Source organism: Ambystoma mexicanum, chromosome 10 (assembly GCF_040938575.1).
Source record: "Ambystoma mexicanum isolate Mex_15411 chromosome 10, UKY_AmexF1_1, whole genome shotgun sequence".
Lineage (NCBI taxonomy): Eukaryota > Metazoa > Chordata > Amphibia > Caudata > Ambystomatidae > Ambystoma > Ambystoma mexicanum.
This window is the reverse complement of record NC_090932.1, coordinates 1,496,149,014-1,496,173,181: the sequence shown is the minus strand read 5'-3', so window position 1 is coordinate 1,496,173,181 and position 24,168 is coordinate 1,496,149,014. Positions and strand designations below refer to the sequence as shown.

General features: G+C 47.7%; 1 protein-coding gene across 2 annotated transcripts in view; it reads right to left on the bottom strand.

Annotated features, from left to right (window-relative positions):
* The window catches only part of KNTC1 (kinetochore associated 1), a 2,501,313-nt gene that overhangs the window by 328,184 nt on the left and 2,148,961 nt on the right, over window positions 1-24,168 (bottom strand). For both annotated transcript variants that reach the window (XM_069619627.1, XM_069619628.1), the window contains exon 56: window positions 9,601-9,736. In XM_069619627.1, coding sequence (XP_069475728.1) covers window positions 9,601-9,736 — 136 coding nt within the window. The remainder of the gene's footprint in view (window positions 1-9,600; window positions 9,737-24,168) is intronic.

The window sequence follows — 24,168 nt, the reverse complement described above, 5'->3', positions numbered from 1 at the left end:
ATGCATCAGCGAATCTGGGATCAGGAAACTTAATAAGATACTGAGGAGATTCATTTAGGGCTCTAATTTGAAAAGAGCTCTCTTTAACCGCTTTATAGATTCAGATTTTATCAGAAGTGCTGATCCAGTCAGATCTCCACAGCTTGATTTTAGCTATATCAGGGGTCACAAGTAGGATACATTCAGCAATATCAGCCTCCTCGAATATTTCTCAGCAGGACTGCTTCCATTCCTGTAGTGGCATAAAGCCAGGAGCCGGTAGAGCTTTTTTAAGAGTGGAAAATAGGTCAGCTGAAGTGGAGGAAGAGAGGGGGCATTTCCTGTAAGTCGATAACATTGACCAAGAAACTGTGGTATTAGAGATGTTAAACCAAGTTCAAATCTTATAAGAGCAATTGACATGCTCAAAGGAACCAGCAGAATATGCTTCCAATATATGCCCTTCAAGATGTCGCATCTAAATGGCTTTGGAAATGTTTTGGTTTGACTTCCATAAGTGATTATGGGAATTACTTTTTGTATATAAAATATACGAGCCGGTAAAAAGGAGAATTTTCCATAGGCTACTTGTAAGGCCTTTCCTTGAATTGCTAGCAGCCTCATTCAAGTAGCAATCTCCCCTTAATATGGTTGATCAGAATATTAATATTCATAGATCTGAAGTAATGAGCATTTGTCAAGTTTCCAATTGAATTTAGATCTTGATTTCTGGCGTTGATGATGGAAGATCAGAATGTTGGATTTTGATGTGTTGATAACCAAGTGATTCTGTTGTGCATAGACTGACAGGGCTGAGAGCTTCCTCTGTAAACCGATCAGAGTCCTATCTAGCAGCACTAAGTCGTCTGCATATATTAAATACGAGATATCACAAGAACACAACTTTGGCAGAAATTATTGTACAGAGTTAAAACAAAGGTGAATATCATTACTAAAAAAATTCTAAAGAATGGAAGCAAATGGGCATCTTTGATTTAGGCCGGCGTTTGTTTCGATCCCCTGAGATAAAAGACCATTTGTTGTCAATTTGATTTTAATAGATGTGTTAGAATAAAATTGAAAGATTAAAAACCTGATATATAAAGGGCAATTTATATTTAAAAGTTTTGACCATAAAATCTGGCGCAGGACCGAGTCAAACGCTTGCTTAAAATCAATTAGAGCAAGGAAGACAGGTTGCTTTGTTTGGATGGCTTGAAGTTTTATAGTAGAAAGTATTAAAAGATGTAGTGCTGTGCCAATACCCGACAAAACCTGATTGGTGTTTGTCCATTAATTGGTTATCAATAAGCCACTTTGTGAAATCTCGAACTACTAATCTAGCAAACATTTTGCCAGGAGCATCTAGAAGCGCTTTTGGTCTTTAGTTGTCGGGTTTAGATCTGTCTCCTTTTTTGAAAATGGGGATAAGAATAGCCTCTCTCCAAGATGGTGCAATGTGGGTCATGTTTATTACTCTTGTGAAAACAGTTTCAAGGAGAGCAGCCCAGGCCTCAGGGTTTGATTTGAGTATTGCGTTTGTTAAGTTGTCAGGGCCTGGGGCTCTGGAGGAACTACATTTTTATTAGGACAATGTCTAAAAAGTCAAATTTTAACTGGGTTAAATCAGGTTTGGTTGGAAAATGAATGCTCGTCTGTATATTAGGAGAACAGAGAAGGTTTTGATGGAACCTAATCCAGGTGGACTCAGAGATTGTGTTTATCAAAATCGATCTACGAGCATTAAATGGAGTGTTATTAATAACTTTCCATATCTTACCTGAAGATCTGGATGTAAGAACTTTTGCATTTCTTCAGCTTTAATTTGTTTATAAAATAATAGAGCTTGCTTAATTCTATTTATGTCTAGTTTTCAGAAGAGTCCTTGACGCTAAAGATGATTTTGCAAAAGCAGTTTTTAAAGCTTTCTTTAGTTCTAACTTTAGATTGGTAATAGCTGTTATTCTAGGATATGTGTGGGTATAGACAGGGCGACTATGGGGAAAAGTCGTTTGCTTAATTATCATGATGCACTCATTATAAAAAATGTGCAGAATCGTTTGAGCATTAGTATCGCCTTGCAGAAGCCTCTGGTGCAAGTTGGAAATTTGCCTAGGAGACCATTTAAGGCGATTACTAGCGTTATTTAGTTGAACTTGATAATCATACATTTGTCGGTTTAGTTGAGTATGAGGAATCCAACACATCTTAAGAATGTTATGGTTGCTAGCCGAGGAAGAGATAATTTGAAATTAAGCTACTACTTTATTCGAATCTGATTAAATAAACACATAGTCCAGGACAGAAACACTCAAATTCCTGGACCATGTGGGCTTTGGAGGTGAGTCTTCAGGAGTAGAACTATTTAACATGAATTGTCTTGATTTCATTCGATTTAACCACCTACATGCTCTCGAATCAGAAGATGTGTTATTAACTGTGAGGCAATTTAAATTAAAGTCACCTGCTATTATTGTAGTTGTAACATTGGCTTCTAATAGAATTTTGTTCAAAGTAGCTTCGATTTTATCAATAAACTGTGCGGCAGAGGGGGAAAGAGGGTTATCTGATATGATATGGCATTTGTAACACGCCTATACACAAGTGTTTCAAGGCGCGACGAGGAAAGGGAGGGGGAACGAAGGGAAGACAGACAACGATCCTACTAGGCCAAGTGTCATTCAGATTGTGCAAGTGCCTGGGATGGGGCAAGGGGAAAGTGCAGGGGGAGGGAGAAGGGAGAGTGCAGTACATGGGAGTAGAACAACAACAATAAGTAACGGCCATCAAGTGGCAGTGCAAAAGTAAGTGCAGAAATCAGGTGTAAGTGCTGGTAGTGGGACTGTTGGGATACAGAAACACTCCTCAAGTGCGGAGGTTGCCAGGCAGGCAGTGCAGGTGTGTGAGACTGGCGGGGGAGGGACCTCGGCCTGGGATCAGAGGGTGACTAGGTAACCGGTACAGTTTCCGTTTCAGCCAGGTGGTCAGCAGGGGAGAGAAGGAGAAAAAGCAGAAGCAAAGAGAAGGGTTTTGAGGTGCTTACAGAACCGGAGATGGTTCTCCTCAAGTTTCAGGCAGGCTGGGAGGCTATTCCAGAGGGAGGCACCAGACGAAGAAAGATCTACCACCAACTCGTTGCTTGGAGAAGCGACTGACCCCGAGGGAGTTGGAGGCGGATGAGCGAAGGGCTCGAGAAGGAAGATATTTAGGAACCGAGAGTTGAAGGTATTGCGGCCCCAGTCCCCAAAAGGCCTTGTGGACAATGCAGAGGGTTTTGAACTTAATCCTCGCAGCCACTGGGAGCCAATGCAGAGATACGATCCCTGGGCTTGAGGCCAAGGACAAGTCTTGCAGTCCTGTTCTGGATGAGTTGCAGAGGGTGGAGAGCAGAGGCAGGCAGATTTGGAAAGAGGCTGTTGCAATAGTCCAGCCCAGAGAGAACCAGAGGTCTGGAGGCAGTGAGCTTTTTTGTGGAAGGAGAAGAAAGGAAGAATCCATCTGAGGAGGTGCAGCTGGTAGTGTGACTCCTTAGAGACGTCAGATGTCAGGAGAGAAGAAGAGTGTGGAGTCGAAGATGACCCAGAGGTTTTTAGCCTCACAGGTGGGAGCAGGAAGAGGGCCAAGAGAGGCCAGCCAGAGAGTGACAGGAAAAGAGGAAGTGGGGGTCCAGATGAGGAGAATCTCAGTCTTACTGGCATTAAGGCAGAGGTCGTTGGCGGCACAACATTCCTGGATAGCAGACAGTCAGTGATGAGAGACGGAGACGAGGTGGCCGAAAGTAGCCTGAAAATGAGCTGAGTTGTCGTTTGCATAGCACTGAAAGATGGGGCAGAGGACAGCAATACGGTGGGCAAAAAGTGTGAAGTATTGGTTGAATAGCCAGGGAGAGAGGTTAGACCCCTGGGGACACCACATTTAGAGAAAAAGATAGCAGAGAAAAAGGACCCAGGTTGGACCTGGGAGGGTCGGTCAGAGAGTAAAGAAGTCAGCCACGCCAGGGCCTGACCAGTGATAGCCAGGTTATCACGGAGACATTTGAGCAGGGTGGCATGGTTGACCATGTCAAAGGCAGAAGAAAGATCAAGCAAGATGAGGACAGGGGGGTTAGAATCGAGGTTGGAGAGCAGGTGTTCATGGATGTTCAGGAGAGAAGTTTCCATGTTTCTGGCAGCTCTGAAGCCAGACTGATGGTCATGAAGCCAACCAACAGATTCAGTGTGGAGATTAAGCTGGGAGATGGCCAGCTTTTCCAGGAGTTTGCCAAGGAAGGGAGTGATGGAGATTGGGTGATAGTTAGCTGGGCAGGAGTGGTCGGACGAGGATTTCTTAAGAAGAGGGTGCAGAAGGGCATGCTTCAATGGGGATAGGAAGACTCCAGTGGTGAAGGAGTGGTTGCAGAAGTGAGCCAGGGCAGGAGCCAGTGAGTCTATGTGATCCTTGATGGTTCTGGAGGAACAGGGGTATACCTGTTTTGACGAGACTTTCATAGATCGGACTTGTCTAGAAACTTCATCTGCGGAAAACAGGGGAAAGGCAGAGAAGGTGGGAGGAGAGGTGGCTGCAGAAGGGCCTGAGGAGTCCAGGGAGTAGAGGGAGGGAGGGGAGAGGAAAAGAGTGAGGACAGGATGTTCTGAGTTTTAGAGATGCAGTGAGAAGCTAGTGCTGTGCAGAGGGCCTGGGAAGGGACAGGAGAGGTAGAGACTGCAGCAGGGCTGGCCAGTTCCTTGCAGATTTTAAAGAGTTCAGCCGAGTTGTTAGATTTCGCAGACTTGGATATGAGCTCTCTTCTTGGTGAGGACAGAGAGCCAGTATTGCCTTTGGAGCAGGCGGCAGGCCAGTTTGAGTCGTACCAGGAGTTGCACTTGTCTTTGGGCTTCAGGCTGATTCTCATGACAGGGGCAAGAATATCAAGAGTATCAGATATAGCAGAGTGGAGCATGGAAAGGGCTGTGTAAGGTTGAGAGTCAACCAAACAGGGAGGGGGTGGTGAGAAAGTGGCAGCGAAAGCCTCACCTGACACACGATTTATGGGTCGGATGACCGAGAAGGTGGGTGGCAATGATGAAAGTGGCTTGGCCTGGGGGGTAGAGAGGGTGAGATGGGAGGAAAGGAGAAAGTGATCACTCCAGGAGAGAGGAGTGGTGGGAGGGACAGAAAGGGGAAGATCTGAGGAGATCAGAATATCCAGGGTGTGCCCTGCAGAGTGAGTCGGGCCAGAGGGGAGAAGAGAGAGTGAGAGAGAGTCGCAGAGGTCGCAAAAGAGTCCAGAGGGAGGACAGGAGACATCCAGGTGGATGTTGAAGTCTCCAAGAAGGAAGAGTTGAGTAGTCGAGACCAGGAGGGAAGAGGAGAGGTCCGCTCACTCAGAGGAAGGAGGAGATCTGACCAGGTGGCCGATATATGGTAGGAACAGTGAGGGAATGGCTAGGGGACAAACAGAGCCTGCAGATGAGGCATTCCAAAGAAGAGTAGGCCTGCGTAGAAATGACAGAGGCAGGAATCGACTCAGGGAAGATCAAGGCTACACCCCATCCAGCACGGTTGGATATGGGGGCAGAGAGGATCTTGTAGCCATCAGGGAGGAGAGTATCAAAGCTTGTGACAGAGCTGGCCATGAACCATGTCTCAGTGAGACTGAGGACATAGAGATCAAGTTCCTTCAGAAGGCGGCAGATGTCGAAGGAGTGTTTGACAGCTGAGCAAGAGTTGAGAGTGGCAATATGGAGAAGGTTGCCGTCCTTGATGGACTTCCGGGGAGGGGTACAAGTCCGAGGTACACCCTGCGGTGGTGAAGAAGGAGCCCGAGGGGGGGCAGAGAGTGAAGCAGAGGGCAAGGTAGCCGAGGAGGAGGCAGTAAAGGGTGGCGAGGAAGCCTTGGAGGTGGGGGGTGGGGTGGAGCAGGAGAAGAAAAGAAATTGAAAAGGCGCAGGAAGAGTCTATCGAAGAGGAGAAGGTTGGCCTGAGGGCCTTGGACGAGGATGGTGCCATTCACAAACATTAATGATGACCTTAGAGGAGTGGGAGGAGGCCAGGAGGGCATACCACCTGGTGCCATCATTAATGGGAGAAGAAGAGAAAGCACAAAAACCATATGAAGAGTCCATAGGTCTGGCGAGGGAAAGAAAAAGAGGATGTCGGTGAGGGTTTGCCTGGAGGAGGCACTGGTATAGTTGTCAGCGATAGGGAGGCCTGGGTTGGAGACCAGGATGTCCTTTTTAAACTTCTTCCTAGCAGATTTAGTGAGGAGAGCAGGATAGTCGATAGGGAAGCAGTTAAAAAAATAGAGACAGAGAGCACCATAGGGTACAAGGGGCAAGGAGTGAGGGGGAAGGGAGAGGGAAGGGAGAACACTAGGGAAGGACACAGGGTAGGGTGCAAGCAGATGAGACGAGGCAGCGAGAAGCGAGACGGTTGAGCAATTGGACAAGAAGATGACACTCAGAATTAAGGAACAATCACAATGCAAATTTTAAAAACAGGAGCAATTTTAAATACTGATACAATGCAAATGTTAAAACAGGAGGAAAACCCACCAAAGTTTGAAATTCCTGAAAAGATAGATAAAAGCCTAGTTTTCACAATGCAATTTAATTTTAAATACTGATACAATGCACATTTTAAAATAGGAGCAATTTTAAATACTGATACAATGCAAATTTTAAAACGGGAGCAATTTTAAGTACTGATACCATGCAAATTTTAAAACAGGAGGAAAAACACACCTAAGCTTGAGAGTCTTCTAGGTGGACAGGGGGGTAGGCAGGGAACCCTGCGGGCCTAACCTGGAAGATGACTAGCAACTGGCGTCACCTGCGTGGCATCCCCTGCAGACACCTGCTGACACTTGCTGGAGCCGCCTCTGAAGGAGATGTCCTTTGCCTTGGATGCCCTTAGCCGCAGGGGCTGCCGGGCAGAGGGCTACCCTGGGAGAGACAGGGAAAACAGACAGCTTATCCAATCAGGGGAAGATGCGGGATGGGAGGCGGGAGGGATCAGGAAGCAGGGAAGTGGATGCCGGCATGGGAGGAGCAGGGTTAACACAACACCGCTGAGAGTGCTAGAATCAAAGGCAACAAAAAAAAAGCCAAGGAGGCCCAGGAGGGTCTCAAAACAGTCCTTCACTCACCTCAGCAACACCCGTAAAATATATATTTATTATGACAGCTGAAGGGTAAAGAGGATGATTTTTGTTTAAAGTGGTTAATTTAGTAACTTGGATGCCTGGATCAGGAGACGTCCAAGATTCTAAAGAAAGTTGAGCGTCGTTGCGGACAGCAACTAGTAACCAGGCAACCGGGCGTCCTCAAGCTGCTTTTTACAAGCTGCCACAACTTTAACTTGGTGATTTTCCCATATTGGCGTTGACAGCATCCAAGTTTCTTGAAGTAAGACTTTATCGCAATCATTTAATACAGATGTGTTAGTGATAAGTAAATGGGAAAATCCCCTAGTATTCCAACCGGTAGCGCTACCGGTCAAGAACACGGGATCTAGCCCATCCAGATTGTACTTTTGGGTATCAGAACCTGGCACTTTTGGAAGAGATTTGCACACAGTATTTTACGAGTCACGAGCAAGATATCATCCAGTAATGTCCTCTTAGGATGCTCTCATAACTGTTGGATAACTATCCACCTTGAATATGGACCCTTCAACCGATTGGTCTTTGCGTATTAATTCCCGAATATGGGAAGTTTTACAAGAATATTGGGAACGCTATTTTTGAACAATTGCCTTGAAAACGACTGAATGGTCGAAACACGTGTCGGCTGTGAACGACAATTAAACACTACTTTAACATTCTGCCTATTATTGGACTTTTAATAGATTGGGAAATTTGTTGATCCCTCTTAATTGTACTTTTGTCTTATGAGTCTACTGCGCTGTTTTGCAACATACACTTTCTTGTTAATGTTACTTATGCTTGGAGGCCTAGGGGCACCTCGTATGTTGCTTCTGCTGCGGTAGAACATTGACTTACCATTGAAGACTAAGCACACCCTAGTTTGGTTACTCCCCCGGCTTCTGCCTTTTTTTCTATTCATCCACAAGTATACTGCACAAAAGGACAATCATTCTAACATTGATCTGTTTGCCATAGGCAATGGAGGTTACAGTTATCTCTCCCTTTATCCTCTTTACAATGAGGGCTTTTCTCCTGCAGTCTACGATTTCTATTTGCACAACATTTTGGCTGTTGGTAATGAGGTTTACAAAGTCCTCTGTCGAGGTATTTGTTCTGGGACTGTTACATTCAAATTGACTTGTCACGCTCGACACCCTTTGATCTTTGGCAATGCAGGTTATAATGTCCACTTATTGGATATTCCCCTTCAAGAAAGCTGTGTTCCCTTGAATTTACTATTGCCCCTCTTTGGCTTTGGCAATGCGGGTTACAATATTCCCTTACTGGATACTTCCCTTTTTGGCTTTGGCAATACAGTTGACAATATTCCCCTATTCAACATCTCTTAATAGGGGAGATGCGCCCAGTTTGCTTAAATTAAAATGTTTGGTATTCAAAATTACACAGTAGCCTCCTGCAGGGCGCCTCGGGGTCACCAGCATCAGCCAACTCACTGGTATGTCCTGGTCTCTCCTTCTGACACGCTTGTGCTGCTTCTTCATTCGTAGAGGACTCCTGCAGCGTTTGACAGCTCCCGTCAGCTTGCTGCTGCTCACGCTGATCGTCAATGGAGCTTGTCCAGCCCCGTTTGCTCACCGGTGAAAAGCTTCCACCAGAGCGGATTGCAGGACATAGAGAGTTGCTCCCCCCTTTGGGGCTGCTGGTCTCAATACCGCTTCCCGCTGCACGTCCTCTGCATGTAACAGGAAGCCAGACCTACGCCACGTTCTCTGCACGGTGTACCACTGTCAGCACAGCGGCGACTCCAACTTCTGCTTCTTCCTGTTGCTCCTGCTTTGCCCACACCTGAAAAGCCTTTAAATGTTTAAAGGTCCTGCTCAGGTGTGGGTCATTACAACAATTAGACTGCTCATTACAGTTTGGTAACCCTGGATCCCTCTTCCTCGTTTCAGCACTAAGAACAGTCCTTAATGTTCTTATTTGTTTTACAATCAGAATCATACATTTTACAGTAGGCCATTAAGACTGTATGGTTATTAGGGAAATTGTTCGGAGGGTTCCCACCCCAAGGGGTGCCTTTCCATGGCCACCAAAGAAGGGGACCAGGTCAGGGTTTTTGGGATGATCGCCTCAGATTCATCACAGGATCCAACACAGATATTTATCACCCGCAGTCCAAGCTTGGCTTCAGGGACTTGTCACAGCAAGCAAATTAGCATCACAGAAGCCTACTGAGTCCATGGAAAAAGAATTTAAGGTCAATGTGTGAAGCAACACCATATGCACTGGCCCCAGCTTATCTTTCGACATCTGGGCACAAAATGGAACTAGGCGGAACTGCACTGTTCCCCGGAGGCAGAAAACAGTTTGACACATAATGCGGGAGAAGAGCCGTTTGAGATGAGGAATCTGTGGGAGGAAGAAATACATTACAACTAGTCATTAAACTTTGTGTAGATACCAGTATAGGCTGTCAACCTGGAAAGGCTTTTAAGAGAACAGTTGCTGCAAATAAACATATAAAAAATGCTCACCCGTGGTTCATGGCTATGGTTTTTCCATAATCCCTTGATCACTCCCTCTTTTGGGCTGTTGTGAAATGATTCTAAGGTATATGGTATATTCAACATTTCAAATTCTGCCAGAAAAATACAGCACTTGAGGTAATACCTGCAAGTAGACAAAGGACAAAAGGTTGGCAGGCATAAAACAATTAAGATCTATTTATTCAGTTATAACAATAAAAGTACACATATACAGTTGTTTTGGCAAAGTTAATCACAAAGTGTTAATTTACTTCACAGAAATTCCATCCTAGCAGTAATAAAGGATGTTTGTGTGCTGGGGAATATTGGGTATAGCAGGGTGAGGGATGCAAAGGGTAGGTTGTAGGCAAGGGCGGGTATGACTGGTACCCCAGTAAAAAAAAAAAAATAGCAAGGTAATTTCGGCAAAGTAAATGATCACTTTGTAAATTACTGTGTCGAAATCGTATGGAACCAAAGTACAGATGTGCATTTATCATTTTGTTGCATTTATCATTAAAGACAGTTTTCAATAACCTGAAACCGCACTTCAGGTGGCCAGGCACCATTACAGTAACCTACACTTCATATCATCTTAAAACGCGTGTCAAAACATTAAAAAAAATGAAAAACATGATTTTAAAAGTGAGAAATTAGTTGCGAATATCTATGGATTCTCCTCTGATATAGTCCTCTTCTGGATGGACAATAGTGCAGCACAGCTGCTCTCAGAAAAACTCGACTGGGGGTGCAGTGTGGCTGGACTGCCCCTTCCTCGACTTTCATGCTCTACTCTGGACATCAAATGCATCGATACATGCAGCAGGAACTAGGCCCCCTTACTTCAGTTCCCCAGCATTTACCCTCCACCGTGCTAAACAGCCAAGGCAACCGGTACTCATAAGAGAAAAGGACATTTGGAAACATCTACACTTGTTCCTTTTTTTGTGAGGATCTAAAGAACAAATCACTTACCTCTCGGTAATGTTCTTTCTGATGGCTGGTCCTCCCACTGATTACTCATTTATGATATCCCTATCCCAGCGCACCGTTCATCTGGAAACCTTTCAGTCCACCAGGGGGCTCAACGCGGCTCTGTCCAAAGCATCTACACGTCCGGCACCAGACAGGACGTTGGGGTCTGTATCTTCAGCGGCACCGCACCCCGTGACATCATTACCACTCTTTTTCCCTAGCACTCTGAAGATGAGGGATTTTAGAACTGATGGTGTACTAGCCCCCTGTAAAGAGGGGCAGGTAGGGAGGGTGATGAGGAATCCGTGGAAAGAACATCGATCAGAACATTACAGAGAGGTAAGTAATTTGTTCTTCTAATTGATTCTTTACTCCCACGTATTCCTCATCTATGATAGACTCCCAAAGCAGTACGTAAACCTGGAGGAGGGAGTAAGCAAGACCAGCACTTAACCCAGCAAACTCTGGAGGACTGCCCTACCAAAACTGGCATCCTGGCCCGCAAGGGAATCCAAGAAGTAATGCTTAGCAAACGTGTGCAAGTATGCCCACATTGCCGCCTTGCAAATATCCAGGACTAGGAATCCCCTCTACAGTGCACAGGTGGCAGTCACTCCCCTAGTAGAATGAACTCCCAGGTCCTCGGATACATCCTTACCAGCCAGATCTAGTATTCTGAGATGCAGAGAATAATCCATATCGACAGGGTTTGCTTGGTCAAAGCCCGGCCAGCACGAGCACCAACGTGGCCAATGAAAAGATGGTCATCTTTCCTTGCCTCTTTAGTACAAGAGACGTAGAACCTAAGGGCCTGTACCGGATCCAGGCGATGCAATTACTCCTCGGTCTTGGAAGGGTGAGGTGGAGGAAAACGTGCTGGAAGATCTTCTTATAGAGATGGAAATCCAAGACCAGCTTTGGAAGAAAGGAGGGTCTCACTCTCAACATCTTCTCATTGGAAATACTAGACAATACCTGGTGCTCACTCATCCGACTTGCAGAAGTAATGGCAACCAGGAAAATCACCTTAGGGGTGAGCAATCTAACAGAATAGAAATTAAGAGGATTAACAGAGCACCAATAAGAAATGAGGAACAAGTTACTTACCTGCAACTCTTGATCTCCAGCATGGGTCTTGCATAGATTCACATGCTCATGAATATTCCCAGTCATCAGGCTGGGAATCCTGGGTAAAAAGAAAGCAGCTTCGTTTTAGACTGAACACGGATTGTCTCCTTTATAGCCAATCATTGTCCATTGGGTCATACAGCCCCCAGTCAATGACACTCTTCCTCCTAAACTTCACCCATGGTGGACATCTTTAAATTTGGTAGCGCACAAAAAGTGGCAGTATGGACCAAGAGCCATAGAGGGGAAAGAAGGGAGGGTTTGCATGTGAACCCATGCTGGAGAACAAAAGATACAGGTAACTAACTTGTTTCTTCTCCCTCATGGGGTCTTGCATGGATTCACACGCTCATGAATACGATTATACAGCAGTACATATACATAACTATGGGAGTTGGCAAGGCTCAACAGAAGCAATAGACTTAACCCTGTAACAGACTCCCCTCGAACAAACAGGTGACGCAGTAGAATCTCGTGAAGGTTTGGGTGGACCTCCATATAGCAGCCCTGCAGATGTCGAGATGTGGAACATCAGAGAGAAACACTACTGTCACGGCAATGGCTCTGGGGGAGTTGGCTCTCAACCGGCATTGAAGAGGTTGGTTGGCCAGACAATGACAGTGCATGATACAGCCGTAGAGCCACCTGCAAATGGAAGCCTTAGACAGGACCTTCCTGTGATACACAGGTCGGAAAATCACAAAGAGTCCAGATGTCTTCTGAAACTTACCTTGTGCATGCCACAAAAAACTTCAAGGCACGAGCAACTTCCAGCGAATGCTACATCGTTTGCGCTGGTGTGGAAGGTTTGGCATGAAGGTGTGGTGGGTCTGCAGCACCACCCTGATTTCAAGAGAGGACCTGGATCTCCCCAGCCTAACTCGCAGAAGGGATCGCCACCAGGAAAGCCGTCTTCTACGAGAGATACTTCAGTGGGGCCTGATGCATTGGTTCAAATGGGGGCCCCATGAGCTTAGTCAAGACCACGTTAAGCTCTCAAGCTGGAGCAGAAGCCTTCACTGGTGGAAAAGTGCTGAAGAGGCCTTTGAGGAACTCCTTGACAAGCCTGCAAGACTACAGGGATGGCTTACCAGGCGTACTGGTGTAACGGGAAATGGCAACCAGGTGCACCTTGATAGAGGCGTGAGCCAGGCCAGCCTTGGCCAGGGACGCAGATATGGAAGGAGCTAATGAGCTGTGACCGACAGAGGCGTAATCTTCTGTGCCTTGCACCATACTTTGAAGCTATTCCATTTAATGGCCGCTGCACGTCAATATAGAGGAAGCTCTGGCTTTGGCTAGGGTCATCTTACTTTCCAGCGATGGGGAATAATGCTCAAACTCCAGGGCTGCAGGAGTCAGTTTGTGTGGCTCAACGATGCTGGGTCGTAATACAGCATCGCCCCGTCTTCTCTGGCGAGAAGATCGGGAAGTGGAGGCAGCCAGATGGACAGAGCCACTGACAAAGCGAGTCAGGTACCAGATCTGACAAGGCCATGCCGGAGCTACGAGTAACATCCTGAATTGACACTGCCTGAATGTGCTGATCACTGTTAGGCAGAATCATGTGCAGTTCCCTTAGGGAACACTGCAAAAAGATTAAGACAACAGGAGTAAGCAGTAAACCCAATTGGTAGCCGTCTGCGTCCCCCAGATTTACGTGGTAGCTGTGGCTGAGCAGTCAGACTTCTCTCAAGAAGAGTAGGGCAGTATATAGAGCATACACAATAGGGCTAAACACACAGTAGAGCAAACAAACACTGACCAGAGCTTTGTATAAAAAGTATATAATTATTTATTTAAAACACACTTTAGGCAATATACCAGCACTCCAAATCAAAAGCAAGTTAAAACACAGTCAGGTAAAGTATACACACCTCCCTTTATAACTATTAGACAAGTCAGAGTTAAAACACCACGATTTGTTAAAACAGATGTGAGCACGTAACCTAAATGGCACTCCAATAGTTAGGTTAAAGGGAGAGAAAAAGGCAGAGCATAGAAATAAAACAAGTCCCAACACTTTTAGGAGTTCTCAGGAAGGGAATAAAGGCAGTATACACTGTAGAGCCAAAGTTCATAGGCCAGGCCCACTTTAAATGGAGCAAAGCGAAATGTGCCTAGGATCACACGGTTGAAAATGCACTAAACGTCTTTGCAGAATCTTCAAAAGAGGTTGGCGTGGTTCAAGAAGTTAATGTTAGAAGGTCTGGGGCCACCCCAGTTGGAAAGCCAAGGATTTAAGGGTCACCTTGGGCAAACCGAAGAAAGGGAGGCCAGGCATGACACAGTACCTTAAAGAGAGAGGAAGCTCCAGCGGTGGCAGTTGTTCCTGGCAGTGGTTGCAGTTTGTTGTTTCGACCAGGGGAAGAGAGGATCTCATCGAGGAGGAAACGTGGATCGTTGCACTGCACAGGGATGAAACCAGCCGCAGAGTTTGTCGGTAAAAGGTGCGTTCCTTTTATTCGCGGTCAAAGTGGTGAAGCTTGGCTATCCGGCCGCTGGGGTGCTTGGCACGGGCGATACGACCAAGAGACGACTTTGGAAGGCGAAAGGGGTGAACTGGTTGGTCCCACCAGCTCAGAGGAAGAAGACTTGTCCAGCAGAAGAACTTCTCTTGTCGTTGGGAAAGTGGTAAGTTTGTTGCAGCAGGGCTCCACCGGTGGTGTCGTCGTTGCAGATGGCTCAGCTTCTTCCCTCTTCGGATTCTTAGGTCCTGTGGCGACTTCTGAAGTTCCATTCCCAAAAGCCCTACTTTTATACAGAAAAACCCCCATTCAACAGCCTAGCTGTCACTCACACATGCTAAGTGGTGAGCCAGGCGGCTCACCACTGGGCCAATCAGAATAGAGTGTGACTTGAGTTGCTAAGGCAACGCAGTCCAGGGTGCCAATTCCCCTCCCCACACATCCTCTGGAACCCAGACAGAGTGGCACCATTTGGAGGGCTTCTGTGGAGAAGCCTGACAAAAAGTGGAACAAAGGACTCAACCTTGGTTAGAGTTACAGAGACGGACACATACGCCATTTTAGAAAAGTGTTCTGGCAAAAAAGACCCAACCGTTGATTTAATATTAAATAAATAAACAGGTGGTATCTTTAACATTGCACCAAAAAGTGGTGCGTTTAAAATCAATGGGAAAATCCCATAGGAAATATTCCGGTGGAATATTTTGCGTGGTAACCACTGCCACCAGCCAGAAACTCGACAAGGAGGGACTGGACAGTGCCCCCTTGGAAACAGACCTAGGGGCAATCGAATTAACCCCTTCCAGTCCTTCCACAATATGATGGTCTGTACTGGTTCTGTTCACAATTTAGGACTAGTAAAGTCAATGGTGACTTTACATGCCCTGAGAGACAGTAGGCAGTCCCAGGGTATGGAGTCTATGTTTGGGGGTCACATCTGAGGGTGCTGTGTAACACATACACAAAAATACAGATGATACCCTATGGAGAAAGAAGCCCCATAGCCCATAAGCACATATAAAGTCAAAGACATACCTCAAATCATGCCTAAGAGTGGGAGGAAAAGAGTCTCCCTCTTAGCAGGAGAAAAAAACAAACCCCAAAAATCCAGCAAAGCTGCTGGGGGACTCACTAGGTATGGGAAATTAGCCTTATAAGAGAATTCTCCCTAATAATCACTCGTAGCAGGAGCAATATCGGAGGAAAAGCGAGAAGGAAGAGTCCCTCCAACAGGAACAAGAAGGCACCCCCCTAGGCTACTCGGCTGAGGGAACCTGCTGATGAACAACTGGCACTTGGAGATGCCCCCTGTCACGTAGAGGTCATTCAGGGTTGACCACACAGAACAGAAGAGACACTTTATCCCTACGAAGTTCCCATTTGTGGCAAGAACGCAGCTCCCTGCTGAGTGAGTCTGCAATGGTGTTCTTGGTGCCTGGTGAAATACGACGAGGAACATGTCCTGAAGAATGGCCAAGTGCCACAGAGTGTGGGCTTCGAGGGAGAGCGCATTTCACCCTGTTTCCGGATGTAGAACATGGTGGTGGTGGTGTCTGTAAAGAAGCTCACCACCTTCCCTTTCAGCAACAACAGGAATGATTTGAGGGCCCAGAAGACGACAGGACGTTGATGTCAAGGTCCTTTTCTGCTGGAAGCCAAAGACCTGTTGCATGCAACTGTGCAGTGCGGGCCCCGCAACCCTCCAGGGAGGCAACTGTGGTGACGGTTTGCTGGTACGTAAAATCTGAACAGGAGCTCATTGCGTGAGATGTGGGGGTACTCCCCACCATCCTTGAGCTTGTCGGAACTCCTGGTTGAGGACGATCTTGTCTATCCAAGTGCCTGAGACCTGCAGCCACTGTGTGCCCAGAAACTCCTGCAGAGGCCTCATCTACAGCCTGCAAAAAAAGGCGAGGTGGATGTGCCCAACAGCAACTTGGTGGCTTGCACTGTTGCGGATTGTGCCGATGACAGGCGTTGCACCTTCCCCAGGATAACCAACACCTTCTCCACAGAGGGGGTAGTCAGGCAAGCGACTATGTTGAGACTGGTGCATAGGAGCAGAGCATTCAGCAATAGCTCCACACAGAACTTTGGATAATCCGAGCTCCGTCAGCAGGCAAATGGTCTCTGCTGTGTGCCAGTTTTGCCAGTTTGACAGTGTGTGGGAGCAGATGTGTTGGGGAGAATTCTCTGTATAGGCTAATTTCCCAAACCTAGTGAGTCCCCCAGGAGATTTGCTGGATTTTTGGGGTTTATTTTTTTTTCTCCTGCTAAGAGTGAGACTCTTTTTCTCCCACTCTTAGGCATGATTTGAGAATGTCCTTTGACTTTGTAATGTGTTTTATGGGCTATGGGGTCTTTTACTCCATAGGGTTTCATGTGTTTTTGGTAAGTGTGTTACACAGCACCCTCAGTGCAGTAACACAGGGGTGTCATAGTGACCCCCAAACATAGACTCAATACCCCGGGACTGTCTACTGTCTCCCAGGGCATGTAAAGTCACCATTGACTTTACTAGTCTTAAATTGTGAACAGAACCAGTACAAACCATCATATTGAGGAAGTACTGGTAGGGGTAATTAGATTGCCCCTGGGTTTTTTTTTCGAGGGGGTGCTGTGTAGTGCCCCCTCGTCGAGTTTCTGGCTGGTGGCAGTGGTTACCACGCAAAATATTCCAACAGAATATTTCCTATGGGATTTTCCCATTCATTTTAAACGCACCACTTTTTTGGTGCAATGTTAAAGATACCGCCGGGTTATTTATTTAATATTTATTCCCCGGTTGGGTCTTTTTGCCAGGACTCGGTTTTAAAATGGTGTTTGTGTTCGCCTCTGTAACTCCAACCCAAGTCGAGCCCTTTGTTCCACTTTTGGCGGGCTTCTGCACAGAAGCCTCCAAAAGTGGTGTCACTCTGTCTGGGTCTACAGGATGTGTGGGAGGGGGGGAATAGGCACCCTGGACTGAGTTGCCTCAGTAACTCAAGTCGCACTCTTGTGTGATTGGCCCAGTGGTGAGCCGCCCGGCTCACCACTTAGCATGTTTGAGTGACAGCTGGGAGTGGTGAATGGGGGTTTTCTGCATAAAAGCAGGGCTTTGGGGACTGGAACTTCAGAAGTTGCCACAGGACTTAAAGAATACGAAGAGGGAGAAGCTGAGCCGAGCTGCAATGACGACACCACCGGTGGAGCCCTGCTGAACCGCCTCACCACTTCCCGACGACAGAGAAGATCTTCATCCTGGAGAGTCTTCATTCCTTTGAACTGGTGGGGTTAACCAGTTCGCCCTCTTTTCGCCTTCCTGGATCGTCTCGTGGTCGAATCGCCCGTGCCAAGCACCCTGGCGGCCGGATAGCCACGCTTCACCACTACCACGAATAAAAGGGTCGTACCTTTTAACCGAGAAACTCTGCGGCTGGTTTCTTCCCTGGCAGTGCAACGACCTCTAGCTTTCCTCCATGTCGAGATCCTCTCTTCCCCTGGACGAAGCACCGACTTGCACCCGCTGCCAGGAACAACTGCCCTCGCTGGAGCTTTCTCACCATTTCAGGTACTGTGTCCCGCCTGGTCTCCCTTGCAACGGACTGTTCAAGGTGTCCCGTAAATCCTTGACTCTCTATCCTGGGGTGACCTGGGACCTATGAGCTAACTTTTCTGAACTGATCCAACTCCTTTTGAACTATCTGCAAAGACTTTTAAAGTGTAATTCAACTGTGTGATCTTGGGCTCATTCCACCTTGCTCTCTCCAAGAGTGGGCCTGGCCTATGAACTTTCTTGCTCTACAGTAGACTTTGCCTTTCTTGACTTGCTGTAGTTCTTTTAAGTGTTGGTATTGTGTGCTTTTCTAATTCTGTCTTTTCCCTCCCTTTTTAAATAATTATTGGAGTGCCATCTTGGTTAAGCGCTCACCTCTGTATTTGATAATAAGTGGTGTTCTTTTCCTAAGACTTGTCGAATAATTAATCAGGGAGGTGTATATATTTCTAATGACTGTGTTTGAACTTGCTCGACATATTAGTGCCAGTGTATTTTTTACAAGTGTGTTTTTAAATAAATAATTATATACTTTTATACCAAAGCTCTGGTCAGTGTTTGCTTGTACTACTGTATTTTTGTACCTAATGTGTATACTCTATATACTGCCTAACTCTTCTTGAGAGAAGTCTGACTGCTCAGCCACAGCTACCAGGTAAATCTGGGTGGTACAGACTGCTACCAATTGGGTTTGCTGCCAACACCTGTAGTCCTAAACTTCTTGCAGTGGTCCCTAAAGGAACTGCACAGGTTTCTGCCTAACAGGATGAGCCAATCTTTCATATAAGGGTAGATGTGGAAGCCTTTGAAACAAAGATGCGTCGCCACCTGAGCCAAGCACTTTGTGAACACCCTTAGGGCTGATTTCAGGCCGAAGGGCAGCGTGCCTTGAACTGATTTGCGGACCAGGAACCGCAGGAACCTCTGATGCTTTCAGTAGATGGGGATGTGAAAGTAAGCGGCTTCCAGATCCAGCGTTGCCAGGAATCTCCTTCCTCCAACTGGCCGAGCCTGTGCTGCAACATGAGCATCTGGAACGTCTGGGACTTCAAGTACTTGTTGAGACGGCTTAAATCCAGGATCGGCTGCCACCCTCCTGACTTCTTCTGTACCAGAAAGTATCCGGGGTAAACTCCAGAGCCACTGAGGTGCTGGGGGACTACTGGCTCTATCTCCCCTTTCCTTAAGATGGCAAGTAGTCGTCAGAGCTCGTGTAGATGTGCACAGGCTCCTTCGGGGCATCTCTTGTCATTGGTCAGGAATAGAGCCTTCACTCTACCCTGGAAACCCTGCCGCATAGCAACCTCACCTACACTAGAATAACTGTGCCATCTGCAGTATTTTAACTGTTTTGTGAAAGTATTTAAATTACATTGTGAAAGCTAGGCCTTTCTCCCACTATACAGCACTCTTAGACCTAGGTTTGCTGTATAAGTTGTTAAACTACAGTGTGAAAGTAGTGCTGTCTTGTCCGCTTGCACCCCTCCCTGCGTTCTTTCCTAGTTTTCTCCCTGCCCCTTCCCCCCTTTCTCTTCTCTCCTCTCCTCTCCTCTCCCCACCTACTCTATGGTGCTCTCTGTCTCTCCTATCTTTTCTAACTGTTTCTCTATCGACGATCCTGCTCTGCTCACTAAATCTGGTAGGAAGAGGTTTATAAAGGACATCCTGGTCTCCAACCCAGGCCTCCCTATTGCTGACAACTATACCAGTGCATCCTCTAGGCAAACCCTCACCGACATCCTCTTTGTCGTTCCCTCGTCAGACCTATGGACTCTTCATATGGTCTCTGTGCTTTCTCCTCTCCCTTCTTCTCCCATTAATGGTGGCACCAGGTGGGAGGCCCTCCTGGACTCCTTCGACTCCTCCAAGGTCATCATAAATGTTTACCAGAATGGTGCTGTCTTCGTCCAAGGCCCTCACACCAATCTTCACATCTTTGATAGATGCTTCCCACGCCTCATCAATTTCCTTCCTTCTCCTGTTGTCCACTCTCTTCCCTCCATGGCTTTCTTGCCTCCCCCTACTGTCTCCTCTTTGGCTACCTTGCCCTCTCCTCCCTCCTATTCTGCCCCCCCACCCCATCGGGCTTCTTCTAAACCTCTGCAGGGCGTACCTCCGATTTGTACCCCTCCCCAGAAGTCTTTCAAGGATGGCAGCCTTCTCCATATTTCCACTCTCAAATCTCGCTCAGCTGTAAAACACTCCTCTGACATCTGCCACCTCCTTGAAGAACTTGACACCAAGACATGGTTCACGGCCAGCTCTGTCACAAGCTTTGACACTCTCCTCCCTGACGGCTACAAGATCCTCTCTGAGTCAAGGTCCAACCCTTCCGGAGGGGGTGTAGCCCTGATCTTCCCCAAGTGCGCTTCGGTCATTCCTACGCAGGCCTACTCCTCTTTCAAATGCCTCATCGGCAGGCGCTCTCTCTCTCTCTCTCTCTCTCTCTCTCTCTCTCTCTCTACTAGCCATTCCCTAACTGTGGCTACCATATATCGGCCACCTGGTCAGATCTCCTCCTTCCTCTCTTGAGTGGGCAGACCTCACCTCTTTCCTCCTGTCTCGACCACTCAACTCCTCCTTTTAACATCCACCTGGATGCTTCCTGTCCTTCCTCCGGACTCTTTCGCGACCTCTGTGACTCTCTCTCACTCTCTATCTATCCTCCCCTCTGGCCCGACTTACTCTGCAGGGCACACTCTTGATGTTCTGATCTCTACAGACCTTCCCCTATCTATCCCTCTCATCACCCCTCTCTCCTCGAGTGATAATTTTCTCCTTTCCTCCCAGCTCACTCTGTACACCTCTCAGGCCAAGCCAACTCCAGAACTGCCATCAACCATCTCGGTTATCCAACCCAATTAGCGTGCGTCAGTTGAGGCTTTCGCCACCACTTTCTCCCCGACCCACCCTTAGGCTGACTCAAACCCTGACACAGCCCTCTCCATGCTCCATTCTACTATATCCGATGCGGTCGATGTTCTTGCACCTGTCATGAGGATCCGCCTGAAGCCCAAAGCCAAGTGCAACTCCTGGTATGACTTGGACCATGCCACCTTTAAACGCAAGTGCAGGGTGGCTGAGAGGACATGGCGTGCTTTTGGTATATCCTCTGATAAACTGGCCTGCCGCCTGCTCCAAAGGCAATACCGGCTCTCTGTCCGCACCAAGAAGAGAGCCCGCATGCAAGTCCGCGTCTCTGCAGCATCTAACAACGGACCAGGAACTCTTTAAAATCTGCAAGGAACTGGCCAATCCTGCTGCAGTCTCTACCTCTCGTATCCCCTCTGAGGCTCTCTGCACAGCCCTGGCTTCTCATTTCATCTCTAAACCACAAGCGATCCTGTCCTCCCTCTCTTCCTCTCCCCCGCCCACTCTACTCCCTGCTCTTCCTCTGGCCCTTCTTCGGTCACCTCTCCTCCCTCATTCTCTGCCTTTCCCCTGTTCTCGCCAGACAAGGTCTCTAGACAAGTCTGATGTATGAAAGTCTCGTCAAAACAGGTTCACCCTTTTTTCTCCAAAAACATTAAGGACCACATTGACACCTTGGCCCCTGCTATGGATGACTTCTGCCTCTTGACTCTTTCGCCACTGGTGCCATCCTTTCCCCCATTAAGCGCTCCCTTGTATACCCTCTTCTTAACAAACCCACAGCCAACCCCTCCTGCCCAGCTAACTATCGCCCAAACTCTATCACTCCTTTTCTGGGTAAACTCCTGGAAAAGCTAGCCATCTCCCAGCTTAATCTTCACACTTAATCTGTTAATCTGTTGGTTGTTTCCCTGACCATCAGTCAGGCTTCAGAGCTGCCAGAAGCACAGAAATTGCACTCCTGAACATCCGTGAAGACCTGCTCTCCAACCTCGATTCCAACACCTCCTTTGTCCTCATCTTACTTGATCTCTCTTCTGCCTTTGGCACGGTAAACCATGCCATCCTGCTTAACCGTCTCCGTGATCACCAATCAGGCAGTGGCTTGGCTGGCCTCTTTCCTCTCTGATCGACCCTCCCATATCCAACTTGGGTCCTTCCTCTCTATCACTACCTGTGGCGTTCGCCAGGGATCTAACCTCTCTCCCTGGCTGTTCAACCAATACCTGGCACTTCTTGCCCACCACATTGCCACTCTCTGCCCCAACTTTCAGTGCTATGTGGATGACAACTTATTTTCAGGCTCCCTTCCACCACTACTTTTTTAAATTTTTATCTCCTCTCCTCTCCTCTGCCCTCCCCTGCCCTCCCCTCCTGCTCCCCTCTCCCCTCTCCTGCTCCCTCCTTTCCTGTTATTCTCTGACTGGCCTCTCTTGGCCCTCTTCCTGCTCCCACCTATGAGGCTAAAAATCTCAGGGTCATCTTCGACTCCACACTCTCCTTCTCTACTCATATCTCTGACGTCGCTAAGGAGTCACACTACCAGCTGCACCTCCTCAGAGGTATTCTTCCTTTAATCTCCTTCCCCCAGAATCTCCCCAGAGCTCCGGTTCTCTCTAGGCTGGACTACTGCAACAGCCTGTTTCTAAATCTGCCTGTTTCTACTCTCCGCCCTCTGCAACTCATCCAGAACAGGACTGCGAGACTTGTCCTTGGCTTCAAGCCCAGGGATTGTATCTCTCCATGACTGAACTTTCTGCCCTGCTCCCAGTGGCAGCGGGGATTAAGTTAAAAACCCTCTGCATTGTCCACAAGGACTTCTGGGGCCGCAATACCTTCAACTCTCTCTTGCAAAATATCTTACTTCTCGAGCTCTTTCCCTCATCCGCCTCCAATTCCCCCAGGGTCAGTCGCTTCTCCGTGCAATGAGTTGGTGGTAGATCTCTCTCTTCGGGTGGAGCCTCCCTCTGGACCAGCCTCCCTGAAATGTGCGAACCATCTCCGGTTCCGGAAATACCTCAAAACCTTCCTCTTTGCTTCTGTTTTCTCTCCTCTTCTCCCTTGCTGAACTCCTGGCTGAAACTGCACTGGTCACCCGGCTATCCTCTGAGCTCGGGCCCAGGTCCCCCCCCCGCCAGTTGCACTCCTGCACGGCCTCCCTTTCATCCCATGTACTTGGGTACTGTTTTCTGTATCCCTACAGCCCCTCACCAGCACATGACACGTCATGTCTGCACTTACCAGTGCACTTGCCACCAGCTGGCCTTACTTTTACTTATTGCTTTATTTATTCTATTTATTTAACTACCGTTCCCTTGCACTGCCCCCTGCCCCTTTCCTCTTTCCCTGCACTTGCGCGATCTCTACGTCACCCGGCCTAGTAAGATCGTTGTCTCCGTCTTCCCTCTGTTCCCCCTCCCTTGCCTTGTCGCGCCTTGAAACAATTGTGTATAGGTGCATTATAAATGCCATATCATATTGCCGGGACACCTGCCCCTGCCTGGGGGGTCGAGGGGAAGCTCTTTGGGCGATAGCCGCTCCTTACCCTTATCCGACTTTTTCAGGAGTCGGAAGACGATGGGTACCACGACCTCGACAGGGGCGTCAGCTGAAGTCATTGGCAGTGGCGCGCTCAAGCCATATGCCGCAGAGGCAAAACCACCCGGGGGTGTATGTCGTCATGATCATAGAGACCACTGTCATGGCCACAACCCCTTTTGACAAAGTGGTAATGGTCAACGGAATTGTCGACAAAGTGGATGCTGGTGCTCTCGTCTACGGGATTGTGATAATCAATGGGGTTGTGATCATAGACCGAGTGGATGTCTTGGATAACAAAGTTATCGTCTTGGTCGCCGACAGGTTTGTAGATGGGCGGCGAGAGGAGACACCCGAGGACTTCTCCTTTGAAGCCTTGTCCGACGACAGCAATCACAGCTCCGATGGGGTCAAGGACCTCTTGGAAGGAGAACCCCCAACTGATAGGTTAGCCGTGGACGTAGGTGGCGACAGTGAACGTGTCCTTCCCAAACTGGGCCACGCAGACATGGTGAACCCAGTGGGATCCATAGTGTGGTGCTTTGACTTTTTAGACCCCCTGTGCAGGGGCGTCCTTAAAGGACGTGGACCTCTTCTCAGAGGTAGTTCGCTCATAGGATCAGCCAGTCCTGGAAGTGGCATGACGCTGCTAGATCGCTGAAATGGTCTGTTTTCTTCTTCTTTGAAAACCCATGGCAAATCTTGCATTGCCTCTTCATCGTGGTCCAGATGCAGGCACTACAAGCATTTGTGGTGTCGATCCTAGACAACATTTCTTAGGCCACATTTCTCTCCTATCTTGAAGAGGATCCTCTTCTCCTCGCGCAGTAGGGACAAGACTGAGCCTGTGGAAAACATCAAAGAGGATATCTGCGATGTAAGGATTATCTTTGCGGACAATGTATCCTGCTGCCGGTAGTCGACCGATGGAACCAAGTCAGTCAAAAAAACATTAAACTTTAAAAAAACACAAAATATCAAAAAAGCTTGCACAGCAACATAAGAGGACTGAAACATGCAGTATAAATCTGAAGATGGCCACCAGGGGTAGAGCTTAGTGAG